This window comes from Eschrichtius robustus, chromosome 19 (assembly GCF_028021215.1).
Source record: "Eschrichtius robustus isolate mEscRob2 chromosome 19, mEscRob2.pri, whole genome shotgun sequence".
Lineage (NCBI taxonomy): Eukaryota > Metazoa > Chordata > Mammalia > Artiodactyla > Eschrichtiidae > Eschrichtius > Eschrichtius robustus.
The window spans coordinates 18,283,287-18,306,437 of record NC_090842.1 but is presented as its reverse complement, the minus strand read 5'-3'; the positions used below and the strand labels follow the sequence as shown (position 1 = coordinate 18,306,437).

Genomic DNA, 23,151 nt, shown 5'->3' with positions numbered 1-23,151 from the left:
TTACAGCCAAGCTGTGGATAGTCACTACTGCATTTGCTTGCTTCTGTCCAGAAACCAAACTAGGAGATGGAATTGGTATCTAAATCCTAAGGTTCTTCTCTTCTCTCACGCCTCTCGACGATGTTTGTTTGATTTCCCTCTTTTTTGGAGGGGGAGTGAGGGAAGGCCATTGTCTACGGATTTGCAATCCACAGACTGTTCTGAGCTCTTGGGTTTGAAAACTGCGATACTAAGCCTTTGACTTAGAGGTTGCTTGCTCAAGTGTGCTTTCTCGCCAAACATCCACTCTCAGAGGGGCCTGCTGAGCCCTCAGAACCAGCAATAAGGTGGAGAGTAGTCGAGGGGGCAAGCCTCTAGCGTGCCCGGGTGCTTCCTACGAAGGAACAAAGTGTGCTCTGAGCCAGACTGGCAAACCCTGGTGCTTCCCTTCATCTCCCATGAACTCAGGGGTTTTCCAGCTGCAGCGAACACTGCTGCATCACACAGACCTTGAGTTTGTAAGAAGACGACGGCTGGTTGACATCAGGCCTGATCCATGAAGGCTGGGAAGAGGCGGCAGGCATTTGCTGAAGGCAGTTGTTCCAGGCTCTTCCGTGTTTTTGCTGGCCAAGAAGTAAACTATTTTGAGCGCTACAATGGAAGAAATCTGGTCAGCCAACTGCAGAGCTCAGACTTCACTAAGGGCTTGTTTTACTTCAGCTTTTACTTGAAGGTTAATGTAGGATGGACTCCCAGATGGAGAACTCTTGGTTGTCCTACCATCAGCTCTGCCTTGCTCTGTGACAATCAACTTTCTCCAGATCAAGAGTAGGCAGGTACAAGTAGTGGGCCCACAACGTTTGACCTCAACTGGTTTTTTCTAAGTTATTCTGTACATTTTTCAGCAGCGAAACCAAACTGGGTCTTCAGCTTTATTCCCGTTTCTTGTAAGGGAAGAGCCTTTATACAATTGGACACATTTTGGTTTTTCCTCAATGAGAATTTTAATCCTCTTTTGTATTATTTCTACAATAATTTGTAAACGTATTTATTTTTACTTTTTTTTTTTTTTTTTTAAACTTTCAGGTCAGATTTTTTTATACTGCACTTATTTGTCAAAATAAAGATTCTCACATAATGCTGGTACCTCTGAGCTCCTCCCTCCCTCCTTGTACTTAACAAAAGCTAGCTCTTTATTCCAGTTTCAAGATTGGTACTTGAGGAAGAACTAGGTTTGCCAAGGAAATTCCAGTGGAACTCAGAAGCAGGTAAGTTGTCACAGCTGCCTCTGGACCTGGGGAATACAGTAGGTCTACCTCGATAACTGCACACCTATGGTGGCTTAATTTTTCATTGTAGAGAGTGGACGGGGTCTTTGGTGAAATTACGAGCCAGTGAGTGAGCCCTAGTTAACCAGCTAAGGCTAAAAACCAAAGCTTGCTTCCTCCTTGAAAATGTCATTATCTGGAAGGTAATGTAGGACTGTGGCCAAGCTGAAACAATGAAAAGCAGTGGGTAAACTTCCTTCCCTGTGGAACAGGTAATAAAAAGGGAGTGAAATCAACAGCCCTCTCGTCCCATTTATTAAAGAAACAGTAAGAAAAGGTACAATGCAGGAAAACACCAACCATCCTTTCACATCAGGCTGAACGAAGCACAGTGATTTCTCCCCTTCATTCCCCCCACCCCCACCCCAATTCCCATAACCCCATCCACATCAGTTGAATTTTGAGGTTCTTTGATTGGGAGTACCAGTGGAGAGGGAGTGGGATGAGCAGTGGAGCCTTGATCCTGGCTTCCTCTAAGTAAGTCCCAGGAGAAGGGAGCTGCAGGCCCGGTCAGGCAAGCAGAAATTTGGTGGCTCTCTGAAGTGGTTGCACTTCCCTGTTTTGTGTTCCAGCCCCCAGGGGAAGGTATGGCAGTAGAGGGTGACCAGGTCAGTGCTGCTGAAGCATGGTCCGCTCACCAATGCAACATTTCTAGACAGCAGTGAGCTGTTTCTCCAGTGGTGAGCAGGGGACCGCATATGAATTGGAACCTGCAGGCCAATGTATCCCTGAGGAAAAGTCCACAAGAACAATTCAAGAAACTAGTAAGAAACAAGGGGCAGGAAGCTGTGGGACAAAAGCACAGCAGGTTTCTGGAAGGCTGGAGATTCCTTCTCGCAAGGCGGGATCATTCCCACCTGCCAAAGTCCATGTCCCACAGATAACATTTCACCTTCAGTCAAGAAAGACGCAGAGGGGGGAAAAAGGCTCATTTGAACTTGAGCCCCAGCTATGTACTTCAGACTGTAGCTCCATATCTACCCTTTCACCTAAAACACAGCCCCTGCCCAGAACCACAGTGCCTGGAAACCAAGGTGGTCCTGGAGAGAAAATGGTGTTTAAGGGGGTAACATTCCATTTGGGTACATTGCAGCCATTGGACCCCCTGGTCTGGGGAAAGCAGCTGGGTTTGTGCCAGGGAGGCTCCCCACTCTAGGAAATGGGACCAAGGTCTTGCTTACAGGGCCATTCATCCTTGGAAAGGAAGCTGGGTTTAGACCCAGGGTCCCAGTTGGCCTTGCAAAAGGAGCTGGGTTGATACCCACAGGGCCTGCTGGCGAAGAGCCTAGGGGCCCAGGAGCTGACCTGGGGAAAGTAACCTGACCAGGGCCTAATGGGCCAGTAGACCTTGGGAAGGTAGCTGGACTTGGACCCTGTAAACCAGTGGCCCTTGGAAAGTTAGCTGGGTTGGAGCCTAGTGGCCCAGAGGCTCTTGGGAAAATTGCCGGACTTGAGCCCTGGAGGCCAGCAGACCTCTGGAAGTTAACTGGGTTTGAAGCCAATGTGTTAGAAGACTGAGAGAAAGCAACTGGGTTCAATCCCCCTGAACCTGTCCCCCTCGGAAAAGGATTAGCATTTACTCCCATGGGGCCAGCGGGCCTTGAAAAATGACCTGAATTAGGGCCAATGGGGCCAGGAGCCCTCGACATGGGAGATGGATTTGGCCCTGGAAGGCCAATTCCCCGAGAGCCAGGACCCGAGTTTGGGCCTATGGGGCCAGGTATTCTGGCCATGGAAGATGGGCTTGTGCCCATGTTTCCAGAAGACTGTGAGAAAGCAGCTGAATTTGCTCCTAAAAGACCTGCTGCTCTTAGAATGGGTGCAAGATCTAGGCTTTGAGGTCCAGCCATTCTTAAGTTAAGACCAGATCCTGTGCCCAAAAGGCCACCTGCTCTGGTGTCCAAATTAGGGCTTGGAGCCAGGCTACCGGCCCTTGGGTTAGGCCCAAGGCCTGGGCCCAGGCCACTTGACCTTGGGTTGGGCCCAAGGCCTGGGCCTGGAAACATACCTGACCTTGGGGCCGGGTTTGTACCTACAAAGCCTGATCTCAGATTGGGACTTGGTCCGGGGCCCAGGCCAACGGGTCTAGGATTGGGAGGACCATTCCCAGAAGTCAACAGGACACCTGCTCTCAGGTTGGGTCCAGATCCAGGACCCATGGGGCCACCACTTCTGGGGTCAGGACCTGTTCCCAGAAGACCACCTGGCCTTGGGTTGGACATAGGACCTGGCCCTGGGAGACCCCCTAACCTTGGGTTAGACAGAGGCCCTGGGCCTGGAAGAGCCCCTGCTCTAGGATTTAGAGCTGACCCTGGGCTTGGGCCCAAGAGACCACCCGGCCTTGGGAAAGAAACTGCACCTGTGCCAGTGGGATTCATCCCTCTTGGAAAAGAAGCCATGCTTGGGTCACGAGCACCAGCAGGGAAAGGTGCTGGATTTGAAGCCAATGAGCCTGATGAAGTTGGAAAAGGAGACGGGTTCCTTGGAAATGGGGCCAAATTTCCACCAAGAGAGCCGGTTGCCATAAGGAAGGGATCTGAATTCATACCCAGCGGGTGGCCTGTGTTTAAAGCAGGACCCCCTTGTGGTCCCAGGGAACTGTCCATCCGTCCTCGAGGTGGCAGCGGAGCACGAGTCCAAGGAGTTGGCCGCTCTCTAGGGAAAATCCGGGGTTCTTTCATACTTTCTTGGGGACGTTGGTGATAATGGGCTTGGGGCGAGTTTTGAAAAGGATCTTGTTTTTGATGAGTGCTGTTACCAGGTACTGGGTGCCACTCCTGCAGCCAAGATCATCACAATCCTGCTCCCCGGGAGTGTGTTTAACAAGGACGGCAAAAGGCTTCTCCAGGTGGATGATTTTCCCATACAGGATATGATGCCCCACGATCAGCACAGGGATTCCCTTTGGCAGAACAAGAATGAGATGCCTGAGGTTCAGGGCAAGGTTGTAACATTCAGGTGCCTTCTAGAGATGCTCTTGGGAGGCAATGCTGGCACCTCCACTCCCTCAACCACTGTTGAGAAGCCACAAAGGACAACCCACCCTCATATCCTTTTTATTCTTTCTAGCCCCAAGTAAGAGAATTTCTACTTTTAGAACTGTGACCTTTCCAGATTCCCCAAAGCTAAATTTCCCTGCTACTGCAGAGGTGGGGGGAGAACAAGCAATGGCTTAGCTAGACCTTGAATAACAAACCTGAGGGCAGTCCTCACTCTGGGTCCTGGGAGCACCACCTTGGTGTAGCTTGCTTTCCTGAAGCATTAGGCAGGGAAAGAAAAGTCCCCTCACCTCAGTGGTGTAATGTAGGTCTCCCAGGAGGTTTCCAGCTAATCCAGTGCTGTAGCGAGCCTCGATCTCCCCCTGTAGCTCCATCAGCACCCATTCTGCCAGGCCTCCAGCCCCAGCACTGCAAGCAAAGGGCTGGCGGTTACAATATTTTGGAGGGGTGAAGGATAAATAATAGTGTCCTACACCACCATTCAAGGCCCAAGAGATCTCTTTGTTGAGCACGAATTCTTGGGAAACTGGGCAGTGCTAGACACTGAACTAGAAATTGAAATGCAAGGATTTGTGCAAGATGCACCTAAGGACCCCAATTCTTCCAGGGAAATTTCAAACCTATATAGCCCTAATCATTCAAGCTAAATTTTAAAAAGTCTCAAAAGGTACTCACCTGGAAATAATGATCTGCACCATGAGCTTCCCGTCTTTAAAAAGCAACTGAAAGTAAGCTGTAGAGGAAAAAGAATTTCTTTAGGATAATAACAATAGCTAACATTTGTCACTTACTGTGTGCTAGGCACTTTTCTAAGTGCTTTAGACATATTTAATTTCAATCCCCTAACTACTCTATAACGTAAAATTTTTAAACTGATATTGTACATATAAAATTGCTTCAGATCACCAAGGGTCAACTACAGTGTGGAAAGTTAATAAGTATCACAACTGCATTCAAGGTCGCATAGCTACTAGTCTACATGCCAGGATCTGAACCCAAGACATACACTGCACTCTTGGCCAGTATGCTAACTTGCCTTTCTCAAGGATATTATATTTTCCATTCTGCATGGTTCTAAAAAACTAAGGAATTCTTTTAGATTTTACTTTTTCCTTTGGTGATGACGTAAGCTTCATGTCTGCCACTTTGGTTATCTTATATTTCAAGGTTCAAATGATCTCTTTTAACTAAAAGCCAAGAGAACGGAAAAGGTCTTCCAGACAACTTTAGTGAACGGTAAGCTGATTTCTGATGTGATTCTCATCAAACACTTTGCCCATCTTTCATCATTTAGACACTAAGGACACCAATGCTTAATCTACTTTCGTTTTATACAGTGGCACCACCTGGTGGCAAGTTTGCGGCACTCTACAAGAATGAGTTAAAATGGGACATTTTTGCCTGAAACAACTGGCTTCTTGTACTTTGTCTTCCTGAGAAGCATAGATTAATGGGGAGACTGAAGGGATGGGGGATCTAAACTATAGCTTCTGTACAAATCTTTCCAATGAATAGATGGAGCCTAGTGGAAGGTTATCAGATCAGTGTTTACCAACTGTAGAACAGCAAGTTAATAGGAATTATAATTGTGCTCATGATTAGCAAACACCTGCTTAAAGTTAAACAGGTTTCCTTACTGACATGTTAATCTTCGTTTTGGATCTCCAGTGGAAAGTATATTGCCAGCAGCCCTGTAAGACAGCAGAACCTCTTACTCTTGAGCACCAAACACATTTTGGAAACATATGAGGTTGGTCAATCACTGGACTTCAAATTCAAATATAAAGAACAGCTAATATTTATTCAATTTTTACTATGAATCAGATGCTGTGCATATATATCATGGGTGGTATCTCATTCAACCACTCTGAGATAGGGACTTATCCGTATTTTGCAGATAAAGTTACTGAGGGATACATTTGCTTTATGTGTACACACACAGCTAGCAGGTGGTAGAGCCAACACAAGAACCTAGGTCATCCAACTTTACACTCATAATCAATACCCTCTCAAAGGAGAAAACCAAGTGAGAATAAAAAGACATGAAGGCATCAGGCAGGCACTGCGTACATGCATTCAGCAAGAGCTGAATCAAGAAGTCATGTTTGAATAAGCCAGACCTGCTGTAGCAGTACCAGGTGTGGTACCACTTGACAACACGTAACACACTGGCTCAGGAGGGCAAAGGTCTTCTGACAGATAAGAAGGCCCCACCTCCACCATCAACAGAACAATCAAAAGCACTTTTAATATTCTTCCAAAGTTTCTTGAAGGAGAGACTAATAATTTAGAATTAGAAGGCCTAAATTCAGGTTCCAGCCTGTAAGTGTGGAACGCTTTCAGTGTCATCATACGCAAGTCACTTAACGACCATGGGGCTAAAACCTGGATTGTCTGACTCATTTAACTATCATGAAGACCAAATAAAACATATGCGGAGGGCTTCCCTGATGGCGCAGTGGTTAAGAATCTGCCTGCCAATGCAGGGGACACGGGGTCGAGCCCTCATCCGGGAAGATGCCACACGCCGCAGAGCAACTAAGACCCTGCGCCACAACTACTGAGCCTGCGCTCTAGAGCCACAACCACTGAAGCCCACGTGCCACAACTACTGAAGCCTGCGCGCCTAGAGCCCGTGCTCCGCAACAAAGAAGCCCACGCACCGCAACAAAGAGTAGCCCCCACTCGCTGCAACTAGAGAAAGCCCACACGCAGCAACGAAGACCCGACGCAGCCAATAAATAAATTTTTTTAAAAAATGTGGAAATGCTTTAAAGACTAACATATAGCTAATTTTTTAAAGAATGGGATAAATAAATCAGCATTTCCACACTATAATTGTGAGTAAAATTCAGAGAATGGTAGGTACATTTTAGCCATGAATCAAAAAAGGCTCAATAACTGAAACTGAAGTTGTGAAGTTTCTAAAGGTTAATAAATGCATATAGATTGAGAAAGAGTTCTTGTAAATAAGCTTTTTATGACTGATGAACAGTATATTTTCCTTGATAAGTGTAAAATACAGGTGGTTTCAGAGAAGTAATAGGGTGTTCACACAGATACAAATTTTAGGAAAATCATGGCAGAGAAGGAGATTAATCTTTAAGACCTCTGACCACGTGTTTGAGATAGGAACGTGCAGACTGTTTAGGCAAAGGGGATGTAGAAATATTTTCAGTGCATTCCCCATTTCCTCGACAGCCTCCTGTCAGAACAGGAATTCAAAACAGTGGCCTAAAGGGAATTCCCTGGTGGTCCAGTGGTTGGGACTCAGCGCTTTCACTGCTGTGGGCCTGGGTTCAATCCCTGGTCAGGGAACTAAGATACCGCAAGCTGCGTGGCGCAGCCAAAAAATAAAAACAAAAACAAAAAAACAGAAAAAACGGTGGCCTAAGTGGATAAAGGAAAACAGATGCCTGGTAGCTGGGTCAGGATAGCTGCACCTCCATACTTGTAGCCGTGCTTCAATGAGCATACACAGCTCTCTATCCACTTATGTAGGAGGCCCTGCCTGAGTACACCTATTGATACTGGCAGACATCTAGCAATTCTTGTAAAAATAAGAATTCTGTGCCCTAAAAACTTGTGCTAGACCTAATGAGATGCCAGAGATGTGAATACAAATGAAGTTCACACCCAGCTTACAAGAGTCTAGCTCACAGGAACCTGTGGACTGATATGGCTATATTTATGTACACGAGGGTGTATTTACCAAGTTAGTAAGTGATGTAGGGGAAGGCATCCCTTTGGTGAATTTTAAAATTCTACTTTAGCACCTTAAAATATCCCATTGGCTGAATCAGATTCTTCTTCTTGCTCCTTGCTTTAGGCAACTATTCTCAAGAGTAGGTATGTATACCTGAGTACGTCACTGATAACACACCTGATGGAGGTGACAGGGAATATGTATTTCACTTAGTGTGGAGATGACTAAAAAAGATAATGAGAACATGCAGCCCAATCTGTCCTCATCCCCTTGAAAGTAGGCAGAAAAAGTTAGTAGGAAAACAAGGAGGTGAAGAAGTATAATACAAGTCAAATCCTATTAGTAACAAGTAACATTATAATGAAAATTTTCTGTATAACAAAAAGATTTCTAAGTCTTCAGTCTCAACTCATTCGAACATTTAAAAATAAGCAGAGCAATTTCTAAGTGCTTGTTCTAAGGTATTGCTTGCGTAGAAACTGCAGCTTTATCAAGAGCAACATCTGAAGGCACGGTCTGATGAATGCACCATATCAAATCATGACACTAAAAGGAGTCACTGGAAGAGATTGCCGAGCACCTCACTCTCAACAGCCTTGGGTTTAATCCCAGATTTAGCTAGGACCAACTAACTGGTCTTTGGTGAAGAATAATAATTCCAAGTTCCTGTACAGCCAGGAAGAACTGATGCCACTTTTCAAAAAGATGTTTAAATTCAATATATTTCAGAGCGGAGTCTCTCAGGCCACAATTACAGTACAGACTTGGAGACCTGGAGAGATAGGAAGGTGTGGAAAAAACCAAACACCTTTCCCCTGCAATGAATTATTTCGACTCCCTACCCCTCCCCTTACAAAAGGGGGAAATGTTTTACTACTCAATTTTTGGGGCCTTTACATAGCTAAACAAACTAAATACATAAGTTCTATATTCCTAACTTAGTCAAATGACTTTAGCTATGTAAACGAAACTTTTTAAAAAGCACTTTGTATGTTTTAACTATTTTTTTCCCTTAAAGAAAAAAAAAAAAACCCCTTTGTGGGGGACTTCAAGATTTCTAGAAATATTATCTAAGAAATTTCTAGAAATATCTGAGGTTGCCCCAGATCATCCCCAGTCTTGAGACCTGGAGTTACTTTGGAGATCCTGAGTAAAGTCAAGACACTGTTGTTTCTCAAGACAGTGGTCCAGATGACTTCAAGACCCCTGAACAAACCACAGAACAGCAAAGGAACCCACATTCTCAGAATCAACCAAGACTCACAATGGGAGCCCTAATCAAAACTCAAAAGGTCTGTCTGAAATCAGACCAAATCTGGGATACATCTTATTTAACTGTCATTTTGAAAGTCATTAAAAACCTGAAAAATCAAAGTGCCACCACAATTTCTTAATTAGGAAGAAAAGTTCAGGCAGAGCATTATCTTTGTAATACAAAAACCTTCATTTCTCACATAGCTAAACCTTTTTGAACATTTATCTGGATTCTCTCTTTTCATCCTGAAAACAATCCTATGATACAGGTACTATCACTCCCACTTTACAGTGAGGAAACAGGCTTAGAGAAGCTAAAGGTTAAGTAACTGGTGGAACAGCTAGTAAGTGGTAGACGGGGAATGTGAATTCTAACTCCTCCACAATCCGGCCTGTCCTGCAGTCCTCTCACACAGCCCCTTCTCATGCAGGACATGAGTATAGGAACTTGCTTTACAAACATTAGCCTTTCTCATAACATCTCCCACAAGATGGCAAATAAACCACCTATGAGGAAGATGTTACATCTTGCCACCGAAGTAACTAACACATCTGTGGGGTAGGCAACTCAAAACAAATGAGCCTGCTTTTCATCATAGCCAACTGATGAGATTTAGGTTTCTGAAATCCCTAGAGATGTACTCAAGGTTACCTCCAGGATTCAAAACTACAGCCTAAACCTGTTTCCTGCCTGCGTAAGGCAAAATAAGTCAAGAGAACAGAGCACATTCTTTGTCACTGATTCATCTAATCTCCTACAAAATTTCTTATCCATTGGTTTCTGAGTCGTTAAATTAATATTACTAAGGTCTTACAGAGAACATCATGAGCAATGATCCTCATGATGGTAACTGCCCCCAAAATAAAATGTAGCAGAAGAAAGCGTGGTATGTATCGTATTAAACAGAATATGCAGCTTTCACTGAAACAGGGGCTTTGACTCAATGGTTTAACCTAACTACACATAATTAATTTTATTACAGCTATACAACATTTAGCTGTAATAAACATTGGCCCTTTCATCTTTTCTTTTTTTGTTGCTTTTTAAACGGAATAAAGGCTTTAACTTTACAATTCTTAATTTTTAAAAATTCATTTTTATTTAAAAAAATTAAATATATGACACAAAATGTTTGCAAATTACTGGGCCAACAATTAGCATTTACTGAGTTCTTATTCGGTCCCAGAAACTACTCTTTGTGTTTAGGGATTCAGTGAGAACTGAATCAGACCTGGATTCTGTGATTCTGCCATTTATCTAGCCTGCGTATGACAGGGGGTAATTTAATCTCATGTTGCAGTTTCTCCACCAATAAATTGAGCATAAAAGCGAACCCATCTCAAAGGGTGGTTGTGAGCATTAAATGAAGTTATGAATGTAAAGTCCTCAGCACAGTGCCTAACATGGTAAACCTTTAGGGTCAAGCTATTGATTACCTGGAGGAACATGGCATTTTCTTAGTACATGTCCAATAGAATAACTTTATACTACTGTGTACTTATTATTTTAATGTTTAGAGGGGACTAAAACATCCTATAAAAGCAGCATGTTAGAATAAAATCAAGTTTACACAATGGGAGAACAATTCAAATATGGCAGTCAGGGTTCACCAAACTGCTTCAGGGATTAAGTTCTGGAACATTTTTTTCCTCTAAGCATGATAACTATTTCTCTGTGTGTCTTTCCATCAAATGAACAATTCAGGAACTTTTATATACAACTCAATACATTATTTTTATTAGCAGTGTTGTGATTTTGTGACTGATGGGGAGAGTCTAAGTTTCAAAGGGAAGATCTTGTCTCTTGACAGGCTTATGTTATGTCATTAAGTGCTAAAATCCAGTTTCTAAATGAGAAGCTTGCTCTCCTCCAAAAAGGGGCCATGGAGAGAGAGTAGGTGGAACTGAATGCTTCCAAACTTTTCACTAGTGAAGAGTGGGTTCAAAAACGTGTGTGGACACTATGCATACATGTGGTACTTTCCCATCACATTTTAAGATTCCCATGATGGAGGGAATCAATTACTGGTATTTGTAGACAATGGGTAGAAAAGATGGCTTCAGTCGATCTGAGTTACTCCAGTTTTCTCCATCTTCTGCTACTCTGCGGCCCCTTCTACCCTTCCTCCTCCTACTGCTGTGGCACCCTATCTTCCCCAAAGCCCCTTCCTTTATAGCTCTACTTGAGGTCTCCCTCTGTACTGGATTCCCCTCCCACCAGCCCCCATCTTCTCCACCCTCTCCCCGACCCACTCCCCTCCCTTCAATTTCAGCTACAAACACTTCCTATTTCTATACCCGCCCACTTTCTGGGACTTCTCCATCCGCTTCCCACCACCGCCTCCCCCCCCGACAAACTACCCCCAGACTATCTCTAGGACCGCTCACCAAGCTGTTTAACCCTTTCTCCTACCTCCCAAGGAAACTACTCTTTAAACTGCCTTCCTCCACCTCCCAACCCCCCGGAATACTCTTTCCAAACTGTTCATCCTCCTCCCAAAGATTAGTCTTTAAACGTTATTCCTCTACCACCCTCATTTTCCAAATCGTTCCCTATTTCCCCCCATCAATTCTTAAGTACTTCTCTCCTCCAGGACCCGACTCCACCCCACTCTTCTCTCGTCTCTCACTCCGCCCACAAATGAAGCTGGATCACTCTCCAGACTGTCTCTTCCTTCCAACCACCCTCTCAATTACCGCTCCCAGCAGCCTCTCCCCCACGACTTAAAATGTCCCCTTGAAGGAACCTCACAGTCCTATCCCCCGCTAAGTCCCATTTCTGATGTTCCCGCTACTTCCTGGGTTCCAGTTCTACCCCACTCTCACAAGCATCCCGTGCTGGATTCCCTCCCCACCCAGGGAAGAGCCCCTTTCCGCACATACCTCGAGGTTCCGGCCCGCGCCGCCCCCTTCTCCGTCCTCCGCCCGCGCTCGGCCACTCTTTCCGCCCTTCTCCCGCTCCGCCCTGCTCGCTCCCTTCCTTCCCTCCGCCTTCCGACTCCACATTGCTCCCTTCTCCACAATTCCCGGCCCTCCTACCAGGGGGCCCCTCTGGGTCGCCCCCACCTCTGCACGGCCCTCCCCGCTCCCCTCCCCCTTCCCGGCCTCCCCTCCCCCGCCCGCCGCTCCCCCGCTCCCCGCCCCTCGGCTCGCCATTCTTCTTCTCGAGCCGCGTGCCCCGCCCGGCCCCAGCTCCCTAGCTTCCCGCTCCCTCGCACCCTCGTCCCCATTCCCGGCTCGGCCCTCGCTCCCCGCGGCCTCCCGCGCTCCCTGCCCGCGGCCTGACCTGCAATGGCGGCCGCCGAGCGCGGCGCCGCGCGGCCAACGGGCGACAACCGAACCTCCCGCCGCCGTCGCCGCCGCCGCGAGCACTGCCTGCGCACTTCCGGCCTTGCGGCGCGAGCACTTCCGGGGCAGAACACGCGAGCGCGCGCGCATGTGGGGCCGGGGCGGAGAGAGGCGAGCGCCGAGAGTGGCTAGCCCATCCGCTGGTGAGTTGGGGAAGGGGCGTGGGGAGCAGGGATGGGACGGGGTGGGGGGCGTTCGAGGGGGTGAGGCCTGCTACAGGTCGGCGCCCGGCGGAGCTCGCCGATTCTCTTGTGCCGAGGCCGGTGGGGGCTACTCCGGAGATCCCCGGAGAGGGAAGGGGCGGTGGAGCCCTCGCGCGCGCCTTGTACGCACTCTTAGCCCGGCCCGGCCGAACGCGTCTACTCTGCAGACGTGTTCCTCACCTTGAAAGGAGACGAGTAAGGGGCGACCCAGAGCGGAGTGCGTATATTGGCGGCGACGGAGCGGCAGGTAGAGGGAGTAGTTGACAGATGCCGACCAGTCCTGTCGTTCCTCACCTTGAGACGCTCTCGGTTCTTCCTGCCCCATCAGCCCCACCGTCAGTACCGTAGTTGAGTCTGTGATTTGCAAACTTAGCATGCAGTAGAGATAGAGGTGTTTGCCAAAATGCAGATTGCTAGCCATCATCCCCCCGCCCCAAAAGATTGGAATTCTGGAACTGTGGAATAGGACCCGGAATCCTGCATTTTTAAAAACCATTTTTCGAGGTGATTTTGATACAGGAGTACTGCGGACCTGACTTTGAGAGACTCCTTTAGACTGTCCACATTTCTTGCTTCTTTAGAGTGGTCGTGGTATTTATCCTTCTCTTCACCACCCCCACCCCCAGAAACCTCACACACAAAATACAAAGGAGACCTTAGTTCTGCCTCGAATACATCCGGTCAGCTCCATGTGGCTCCGTTCAAGTGCGCACTCCCAGTTAGAGAATGCGGTTATGTTCAGTCTTTTGCTCTAAGATCACGTTTTAAATTCTCACCCCTGTTTTCCTGGACCACTTCCTTCAGGCAGTTGTCAGGATCGCTGGCAGTCTGGGTGATGCTGTACGTGTTGATCTTTTAATTTTGTTGCTGAAGAATCCTGAGCTTCTGGAGACTGTTTGATAGATTCTGTATGGGCCATGAAAGCATCATTAGTTGGATATTTAGAAATGAACCTCTGTCGGACTTCCCTGGCGGTCCAGTGGTTAAGAAGCGGCACTTCCAAAGCAGGGGGCTCGGGTTCCATCCCTGGTTGGGGAACTAAGATCCCACATTCCACCCGGCGCGGCTCCCTCCAAAAAAAAAGTGAAAAAAAATAGAAATGAACCTCACTAAGATATAGTTGGAGTGTTCCACCTAGAATAGTGGTAATAAGAAACATGAGGTGTGACATACTGCTGTTTAACAATGATTCTTTTCTCCGCCCCCCCCCCCCCCAGGAATGGGTGAATTTAAGGTCCATCGAGTACGTTTCTTTAATTATGTTCCATCAGGGATCCGCTGTGTGGCTTACAATAACCAGTCAAACAGATTGGCTGTTTCACGAACAGATGGCACTGTGGAAATTTATAATTTGTCAGCAAACTACTTTCAGGAGAAAGTAAGTCATTTGGGAGCCTGATTTGGTGTTTTTGATGTTAATTTTTTTCTTAAGTTCAATTCTGCCAAATCGTCTATGTTTTTTGTATTCAAAGAGATCAAAAGAAAGTAACTCTCCCCCACTCTCTCCGGAGTTGTTTAGAACCACATAACAAATATGCGATCTCTTGTCTGACCGATGCGCTTAGAGTTTTGATCTGTGTGATGTTGGTTAGAAAGATCCTACCTAGGAATCTTACCTAGGAATGCTCACTGTCATTTGGAAACTGAGGTTTGCTAGATCTGTTGGGCACAATAAGAAGGGAAATTGTCAAGACCATTGCTTCATATCAGTCTCTGCACCATTGTAACTTTGGTAAAGGGCATTTCCTGCTGTAAGTGTCAGTACCCATTTCATTGTCAATTCAGAAAAAATGAGACATTTTAATATCAAACATTTTGGTGATGTGATATCAGGAAGATGGATTCCTAAGTTCATCTGTCTGAGAGAAGGTAGATTTATATGCCTTATGTTTGGGAGTAAAGATTTTAAATTAGGTAAAGTACTGTTTGGGTGTATGTAAAGGGCTGTTACAGCAGCATATTTTTCAAAGGCGGTGATTACTGATTTCAAGTGCAACAAAATAATTCAGTTCACATTTATTGAGTGCCTTACATGCCCTAAGCACCATGATATAAATGAATAGAAGGAAAAATGAATGAATGCAGTGCCCAGCAGCTTAGTACTTGGAATTTAGGCACTCTGTAAGTGTTTGTAAATGACTGAGTGGCAAGTATTAGGCATTAAGATGAATGTCAGAGGCCCTACCTTCGAGGAGTTCAAAATCCAGTTGGGGGAAGACGAGTATACAGTTTCCCAACAGTGTGGCAAATTTTATGATAGACCTAAGCAGAGGCATAGAATCTTAGTGGAGAGGTGCCTTACTCTGATGAGGTGGGTTTAGGATTCCTGGAAAGAGATGACTTACTGAGCTGATCCCTGAAGCACTAATAGGAGTTAAGAAATTGCTAGTCACCACAAATGGGTCACATTCCGTAGAATGAAAAACGTGCTGTGGTACATGCTTGTTGCATACTGTGATTTTTCTTGTCATTTATGATAATTGTAATTATATAATAGTTCATATATATTTGTTTAATGTCTTCTTCCCTGCTGAACTTCAAATTTTATGAAAACAAGGACCTTGTCAGTGATATTCATGGCTGTTCTTTACCTAGTACCTCTTATTTTCCTCTCCCATCTGTTTTCTTTTCTTTTTTTTTTTTTGAACAATTAATTCAGTCTAGTCTTCCACTTTCTCCATGTTCCCTTCGCTGCTATTGAAGATTGCTTAGCTCTGGTGATCACTCTCAGAACAAGAAAACATTATATTTCTGAGAGTGAAGAGTAGTGCCTAGGAGTAAGGAGACCCACATTCTCTTCATGTCGTTGACTTTGCCCCTTTGGGCAAGCCACTTAATTAACGAATATTTTGCCTTTTCAAGTTCAGATAGGAAAAATTATACCTCCTCATTCCCTTTTGTATCAAGCAGATATAAGAATAAAATTCCTTGATAGTATGAATGCTTCTTGAGTGCTAAGAAAACACTTAGAAATCTGAGACTTGAATGAAAAGCTGAAGTGGGCTGCCTTCGTTTATTTTAATTTTTTAAACAGCTTTTAATTGGTGAAATTGACACACAATAAGCAACATGTATTCAAAGTGTACGTATTGATAACTTTTGACATGTATACACCTTTGAAATTATCACTCAATCAAGGTAATTGTGATGATTTTTAAAAATTAGATACATCAGATACAAACTGGATTGTGTGAAACTTTATTGTCTGAAAAGGTTTTGCAGAGCAAGTCCTAGTAAAAGAAACAAAACCAACTGTATAAGTAACTAAAATGTGAACCTGAAAAAAATGAAAATATCAGTAACATGATCTTCAGACTAACAAACCCCACACTAGTTATTTCTAGAGAAGCATTTTGATTTTCCCTTTTTTGCCTGTGACCACTCAGTGCTAGTAGCTGATGAATTCGTGGTGGGTTGAAAAGTTATGGTGTTTCTGTAGTTTTTCCCAGGTCATGAGTCTCGGGCTACGGAAGCTCTGTGCTGGGCAAACGGACAGCGACTGTTTAGTGCTGGACTCAATGGAGAGATTATTGAGTATGATTTGCAGGCGTTAAACATCAAGTATGCTATGGATGCCTTTGGAGGACCCATTTGGAGCATGGCTGCCAGCCCCAATGGCTCTCAACTTTTGGTCAGTAAGCAACTACTGGTAATTCAAACCAAGATTTCTCTTGTGCCCACTTAAACTTGCTTCCCTATGTTCATAGGAAGGTGAAATTATATTATAGCATGTAGCAACTCCAGTCTAAGCTAGATTCCAGCAACTAAGCAAGCAAGTGTATCTGGATTCCAATACGAGGTACAAGATTGGGGTTCTTATTGGGGATTTAAAAATCCCTTGTCCTTTGGCACTCTTTCTGCTGCTACTTTGGACCTTGTTGATTCATTTATGAAACCATAGGTTTCAGTTTGGTTCTGCATTTCCCAAACTGTGTTCTTTGGAATTGAGAGATGTAGAAACTGTTTTTTGTTTTGTTGTGCCTTGTGTTTTATGATAAATTTTGTTTCAGAAATACAGCATACTAAATCCTTCTGTAGATTCACAACACACATAAGTATATCAAAACTTCTGATAGGTCCTTCTACAAGTCAACTTGTGGAACCATGTTTTTCCAGTGTTTCTCAAAAAATTTTTGAGCACAGACTTAAGACTTCCCCCAGCAGAGGGCAGACAGAAGAAGCAAGAAGAACTACAGCCTGCACCTGTGGAACAAAAACCACATTCACAGAAAGAGACAAGATGAAAAGGCAGAGGGCTATGTACCAGATGAAGGAACAAGATAAAACCCCAGAAAAACAACTAAATGAAGTGGAGATCGGCAACCTTCCAGAAAAAGAATTCAGAATAATGATAGTGAAGATGATCCAGGACCTCGGAAAAAGAATGGAGGCAAAGGTCGAGAAGATGCAAGAAATGTTTAACAAAGACCTAGAAGAATTAAAGAACAAACAAACAGAGATGAACAATACAATAACTGAAATGAAAACTATACTAGAAGGAATCAATAGCAGAATAACTGAGGCAGAAGAACGGATAAGTGACCTGGAAGACAGAATGGTGGAATTCACTGCTGCGGAACAGAATAAAGAAAAAAGGATGAAAAGAAATGAAGACAGCCGAAGAGACCTCTGGGACAACATTAAACATAACAACATTCGCATTATAGGGGTCCCAGAAGGAGAAGAGAGAGAGAAAGGACCAGAGAAAATATTTGAAGAGATTATAGTCAAAAACTTCCCTAACATGGGAAAAGAAATAGCCACCCAAGTCCAGGAAGCACAGAGAGTCCCATACAGGATAAACCCAAGGAGAAACACACCAAGACACATAGTAATCAAATTGGCCAACATTAAAGACAAAGAAAGAAGATATAACAATTATAAATATATATGCACCCAACATAGGAGCATCTCAATACATAAGGCAACTGCTAACAGCTATAAAAGAGGAAATCGAGAGTAACACAATAATAGTGGGGGACTTTAACACCTCACTTACACCAATGGACAGATCATCCAAAATGAAAATAAATAAGGAAACAGAAGCTTTAAATGACACAATAGACCAGATAGATTTTAATTGATATTTATAGGACATTCCATCCAAAAACAGCAGATTACACTTTCTTCTCAAGTGCACACGGAACATTCTCCAGGATAGATCACATCTTGGGTCACAAATCTAGCCTCAGTAAATTTAAGAAAATTGAAATCATATCAAGCGTCTTTTCTGACCACAACACTATGAGATTAGAAATGAATTACAGGGAAAAAAACGTAAAAAACACAAGCATATGGAGGCTAAACAATATGTTACTAAATAACCAAGAGGTCACTGAAGAAATCAAAGAGGAAATCAAAAAATACCTAGAGGCAAATGACAATGAAAACACGACGATCCAAAACCTGTGGGATGCAGCAAAAGCAGTTCTAAGAGGGAAGTTTATAGCTATACAAGCCTACCTCAAGAAACAAGAAAAATCTCAAATAAAAAATCTAACCTTACACCTAAAGGAACTAGAGAAAGAACAAACAAAACCCAAAGTTAGCAGAAGGGAAGAAATCATAAAGATCAGAGCAGAAATAAATGAAATAGAAACAAAACAATAGCAAAGATCAATAAAACTAAAAGCTGGTTCTTTGAGAAGATAAACAAAATTAATAAACCATTAGCCAGACTCATCAAGAAAAAGAGGGAGAGGACTCAAATCAATAAAATTAGAAATGAAAAAGGAGAAGTTACAACAGACACCACAGAAATACAAAGCATCCTAAGAGACTACTACAAGCAACTCTATGCCAATAAAATGGACAACCTGGAAGAAATGGACACATTTTTAGAAAGGCATAACCTTCCAAGACTGAACCAGGAAGAAATAGAAAATATGAACAGACCAATCACAAGTAATGAAATTGAAACTGTGATTAAAAATCTTCCAACAAACAAAAGACCAGGACCATATGGCTTCACAGGTGAATTCTATCAAACATTTAGAGAAGAGCTAACACCCGTCCTTCTCAAACTCTTCCAGAAAATTGCAGAGGAAGGAACACTCCCAAACTCATTCTATGAGGCCACCATCACCCTGATACCAAAACCAGACAAAGACACTACAAAAAAAGAAAATTACAGATCAATATCACTGATGAATATAGATGCAAAAATCCTCAACAAAATACTAGCAAACAGAATCCAACAACACATTAAAAGGATCATACACCATGATCAAGTGGAATTTATCCCAAGGATGCAAGGATTCTTCAATATACGCAAATCAATCAATGTGATACACCGTATTAACAAACTGAAGAGTAAAAACCATATGATCATCTCAATAGATGCAGAAAAAGCTTTTGACAAAATTCAACACCCATTTATGATAAAAACTCTCCAGAAAGTGGGAATAGAGGGAACCTACCTCAACATAATAAAGGCCATATACGACAAACCCACAGCTAACATCATTCTCAATGGTGAAAAACTGAAAGCATTTCCTCTAAGATCAGGAACAAGACAAGGATGTCCACTCTCACCACTATTATTCAACATAGTTTTGCAAGTCCTAGCCTCGGCAATCAGAGAAGAAAAAGAAATAAAAGGAATACAAATTGGAAAAGAAGAAGTAAAACTGTCACTGTTTGCAGATGACATGATACTACACCTAGAGAATCCTAAAGATGCCACCAGAAAACTGCTAGAGCTAATCAATGAATTTGGTGAAGTTGCAGGATACAAAATTAATGCACAGAAATCTCTTGCATTCCTATACACTAATGATGAAAAATTTGAAAGAGAAATTATGGAAACACTCCCATTTACCATTGCAACAAAAAGAATAAAATACCTAGGAATAAACCTACCTAGGGAGACAAACGACCTGTATGCAGAAAACTATAAGACACTGATGAAAGAAATTAAAGATGATACCAACAGATGGAGAGATACACTATGTTCCTGGATTGGAAGAATCAATATTGTGAAAATGACTGTACTACCCAAAGCAATCTACAGATTCAGTGCAATCCCTATCGAACTACCAATGGCATTTTTTACGGAACTAGAACAAAAAATCTTAAAATTTGTGTGGAGACACAAAAGACCCTGAATAGCCAAAGCAGTCTTGAGGGAAAGAAACGGAGCTGGAGGAATCAGACTCCCTGACTTCAGACTATACTATAAAGCTACAGTAATCAAGACAATATGGTAATGGCACAAAAACAGAAACATAGATCAATGGAACAGGATAGAAAGCCCAGAGATAAACCCACGCACCTGTGATCAACTAATCTATGACAAAGGAGGCAAGGATATACAATGGAGAGACAGTCTCTTCAATAAGTGGTGCTGGGAAAACTGGACAGCTACATGTAAAAAAATGAAATTAGAACACTCCCTAACACCATACACAAAAATAAACTCAAAATGGATTAGAGACCTGTATGTAAGACTGGACACTATAAAACTCTTAAAGGAAAACATAGGAAGAACACTCTTTGACATAAATCACAGCAAGTTCTTTTTTGATCCACCTCCTAGAGTAATGGAAATAAAAACAAAAATAAACAAATGGGACCTAATGAAACTTAAAAGCTTTTGCACAGCAAAGGAAACCATAAACAAGATGAAAAGACAACCCTCAGAATGGGAGAAAATATTTGCAAACGAATCAACGGACAAAGGATTAATCTCCAAAATACATAAACAGCTCATGCAGCTCAATGTTAAAAAAATAAACAACCCAATCCCAAAATGGGCAGAAGACCTAAATAGACATTTCTCCAAAGAAGGCCTACAGATGGCCAAGAAGCACATGGAAAGCTGCTCAACATCACTAATTATTAGAGAAATGCCAATCAGAACTACAATGAGGTATCACCTCACACCAGTTAGAATGGGCATCATCAGAAAATCTACAAACAACAAATTCTGGAGAGGGTGTGGAGAGGGAACCCTCTTGCACTGTTGGTGGGAATGTAAATTGATACAGCCACTATGGAGAACAGTATGGAGGTTCCTTAAAAAAGTAAAAATAGAATTACCATATGATCCAGCAATCCCACTACTGGGCATATAGCCAGAGAAAACCATAATTCAAAAAGACACATGCACCCCAATGTTTATTGCAGCACTATTTACAATGGCCAGGTCATGGAAGCAACCTAAATGTCCATCGACAGACGAATGGATAAAGAAGATGTGGTACATATATACAATGGAAAGACTTCCCGCCCCCCATTCTTACCATTAGACTGGGTACTTTCAGAGTTTTAGTTTTCTGTGATGGGTTTATGATTTTTTTAAAATTTGTACTATTTTGTAATATCTTGACGTATCTCCATTTAGGTGACACAGTTAATGGGTCTTTTATTTAGGCCGTGGGTGTCTAGCAGAGACATCCTGTGAAATCCTATTTCTCCTCCATGTCCTATTCAGGAATTGGGCCACGAATTGGCCTGCTTTCTGGCTAGGACATGAAGACTGCCAGGAACACACTACCAGTTTCTTGCTACCAGTGCTTTTTCCCTCTCACAAACTATTTTTCTCTTTCAGAACAAGTGTTAGCTTGAAGGAGGAAATGTATATATTTGTAAATATATATATTTAGTTCTACAAAATGCTTTCTTTATTTTCTACCCCTTTTCCATAATAGGTTGGCTGCGAAGATGGATCTGTGAAACTATTTCAGATCACCCCAGACAAAATCCAGTTTGAAAGAAATTTTGATCGTCAGAAAAGTAAGGGTTATTTGTGGTGGGGCAGTGAGTAGTCTTAACAAGAAGTTATATTTCTGTGCCACTGGGGATGGGATATTTTCCCATGGGTCCAGGTAATATTTTATCTATATGCTAACTTTCTGTGAGTGCAGCGTATGTGCTAGGTGCTATCCTTAGCTCAGGTCCTCTCCGTTGTGTAGCATAGCTATGATTGCCTGGTTAAGTAATAATACAGGAAACTAACAATCCAAAATAGGAAAGCGAGTGTTTCTGTGTAAATCAATTTGTTAGTTCTCACTTATTTTTGTGAAGTTTTAACAAATGTGCATAAAGTCTCAAAACTCGGATTTTTCTTTAGGAGCTGTGGTTCTCAGTTCTACTGGTACATTCAAGTTGAATGGGGGAATTTTATAAACAATTGCCCCTGTTCCACCTGGACTGACTGACACTGACATCCAGAACAGAGGCTGGCAAACTATTTCTGTGAAGACACCAGCTAGTAAATATTGTAGGCTTTGCAGGCCATATAAGTCTCTGCCAACTCTTGTCATTATAGCACCACAGTCGCCCTAGATAATACTTAACAAATGCGCATGGTTGTGCTGTGGTAAAACTTCATTTACAAAAACAGGTGGTGGCCCCGATTTGGCCTTTGGGCCATAGTTTGCTGACTCCTTTTCTATTATCCACTTTTTTTTTTTTTAACATCTTTATTGGAATATAATTGCTTTACAATGGTGTGTTAGTTTCTGTTTTATAACAAAGTGAATCTGCTATACATACACATATATCCCCATATCTCCTCCCTCTTGCGTCTCCCTCCCACCCTCCCTATCCCACCCTGACTCCTTTTCTAGAGAGTAGTGTCTGATGTGTTCTCTGTATCCAATAGTAATATTTATCCTCTGCTAATCAGATCCCTGTATTGTTTGTTTTTAATATCTCCTGGGTGTTCTTTTTTTAATTACAAAGGTGATATAATGCTTGGTAAAAATGTCATGCATTTAGCCAAGTGTGAAAGAGAAAATGAGTGTTTCATTTCACTCTGTAGGCAACATTTTGGAACTAATCTAGACTTTTTTGTATATTCAGATAGACAAATACATTCACAGGAGTGCTTGCACTTGCTTTTCAGCTTATTTTTTCATTTGATGTATCACAGACATCTTTCTGTGTCAGTCATGCCAGTCTGCATGGCATTTCATTTTATGGTGTTCCATAATTTATTTAACCAAACTCCTATTGATGGATATTAATTTTGTTTTTACTACTATAGCCAGTGCTGTAATGAACATTCTTATATACACTTGGGCATTCCTGTAAATATTTCTTTTTTGTTAAATTCCCAGTGCAATTACCATGCCAAATTTGCACGTTTAAATTTTGTTAGGTTACTACCAGATCACCTTCAAAAGGTTGTGCTTATCTATACTCCCATCAACCATTTATCCATTATTAAAAGTAAGTATCAAATATGTCATCGTGGGTCCCAGGGCAAAGTTGTCCCTCACCTGTTATAAAACAGTCCTTTGCAAGAGTGCAGTAAATGAGCTTTAAGACTATAGAATGCTAGCCCTGTAGATCTTTGTGGAAGGAGAACTCAGTTACCCTTTGCTGTA

The 23,151-nt window shown here is 42.9% G+C and overlaps 4 protein-coding genes across 5 annotated transcripts in view; 1 reads left to right on the top strand and 3 right to left on the bottom strand.

The window, feature by feature from the left end:
- Positions 1 to 1,534: 1,534 nt before the first annotated feature.
- On the bottom strand, positions 1,535 to 3,988 carry DERPC (DERPC proline and glycine rich nuclear protein). The gene has a single exon (XM_068528757.1). The coding sequence runs from the start codon at positions 3,986 to 3,988 to the stop codon at positions 2,366 to 2,368; it is 1,623 nt and encodes a 540-aa protein (XP_068384858.1). The 3' UTR covers positions 1,535 to 2,365.
- CHTF8 (chromosome transmission fidelity factor 8) lies at positions 3,985 to 12,637 on the bottom strand. Its single transcript, XM_068528758.1, has 4 exons — positions 12,553 to 12,637; positions 4,982 to 5,039; positions 4,597 to 4,714; positions 3,985 to 4,209 (listed from the first exon to the last, which is right to left on the bottom strand). Exons 2-4 carry the CDS (start codon positions 5,002 to 5,004, stop codon positions 3,985 to 3,987), a joined length of 366 nt encoding a protein of 121 aa, XP_068384859.1. The 5' UTR covers positions 5,005 to 5,039; positions 12,553 to 12,637.
- Positions 12,078 to 12,704, bottom strand: LOC137752367 (spidroin-1-like). The gene has a single exon (XM_068527096.1). The coding sequence runs from the start codon at positions 12,702 to 12,704 to the stop codon at positions 12,078 to 12,080; it is 627 nt and encodes a 208-aa protein (XP_068383197.1).
- The window catches only part of UTP4 (UTP4 small subunit processome component), a 32,647-nt gene continuing 22,145 nt past the window's right edge, over positions 12,650 to 23,151 (top strand). Inside the window, exons 1-4 of one of the 2 annotated variants that reach the window (XM_068528753.1) lie at positions 12,650 to 12,757; positions 14,089 to 14,195; positions 16,257 to 16,448; positions 21,469 to 21,553. In XM_068528753.1, coding sequence (XP_068384854.1) covers positions 12,703 to 12,757; positions 14,089 to 14,195; positions 16,257 to 16,448; positions 21,469 to 21,553 — 439 coding nt within the window. In that variant the 5' untranslated portion in view covers positions 12,650 to 12,702. Of the gene's footprint in view, positions 12,758 to 14,034; positions 14,196 to 16,256; positions 16,449 to 21,468; positions 21,554 to 23,151 lie in introns of both variants that reach the window. The other variant, XM_068528752.1, reaches the window with a different exon arrangement.

What these genes read in the sequence shown, in the direction of transcription:
- DERPC (XM_068528757.1), bottom strand. Translation starts at nt 3,988, where the DNA reads ATGAAAGAACCCCGGATTTTCCCTAGAGAGCGGCCAACTCCTTGGACT.
- CHTF8 (XM_068528758.1), bottom strand. Translation starts at nt 5,004, where the DNA reads ATGGTGCAGATCATTATTTCCAG. An exon ending in GTGCAGATCATTATTTCCAG is followed by an intron (nt 4,715 to 4,981) that starts GTGAGTACCTTT and finishes CTTTGCTTGCAG; the next exon opens with TGCTGGGGCTGGAGGCCTGG. An exon ending in ACCTACATTACACCACTGAG is followed by an intron (nt 4,210 to 4,596) that starts GTGAGGGGACTT and finishes GTTCTGCCAAAG; the next exon opens with GGAATCCCTGTGCTGATCGT.
- LOC137752367 (XM_068527096.1), bottom strand. Translation starts at nt 12,704, where the DNA reads ATGCGCGCGCGCTCGCGTGTTCTGCCCCGGAAGTGCTCGCGCCGCAAG.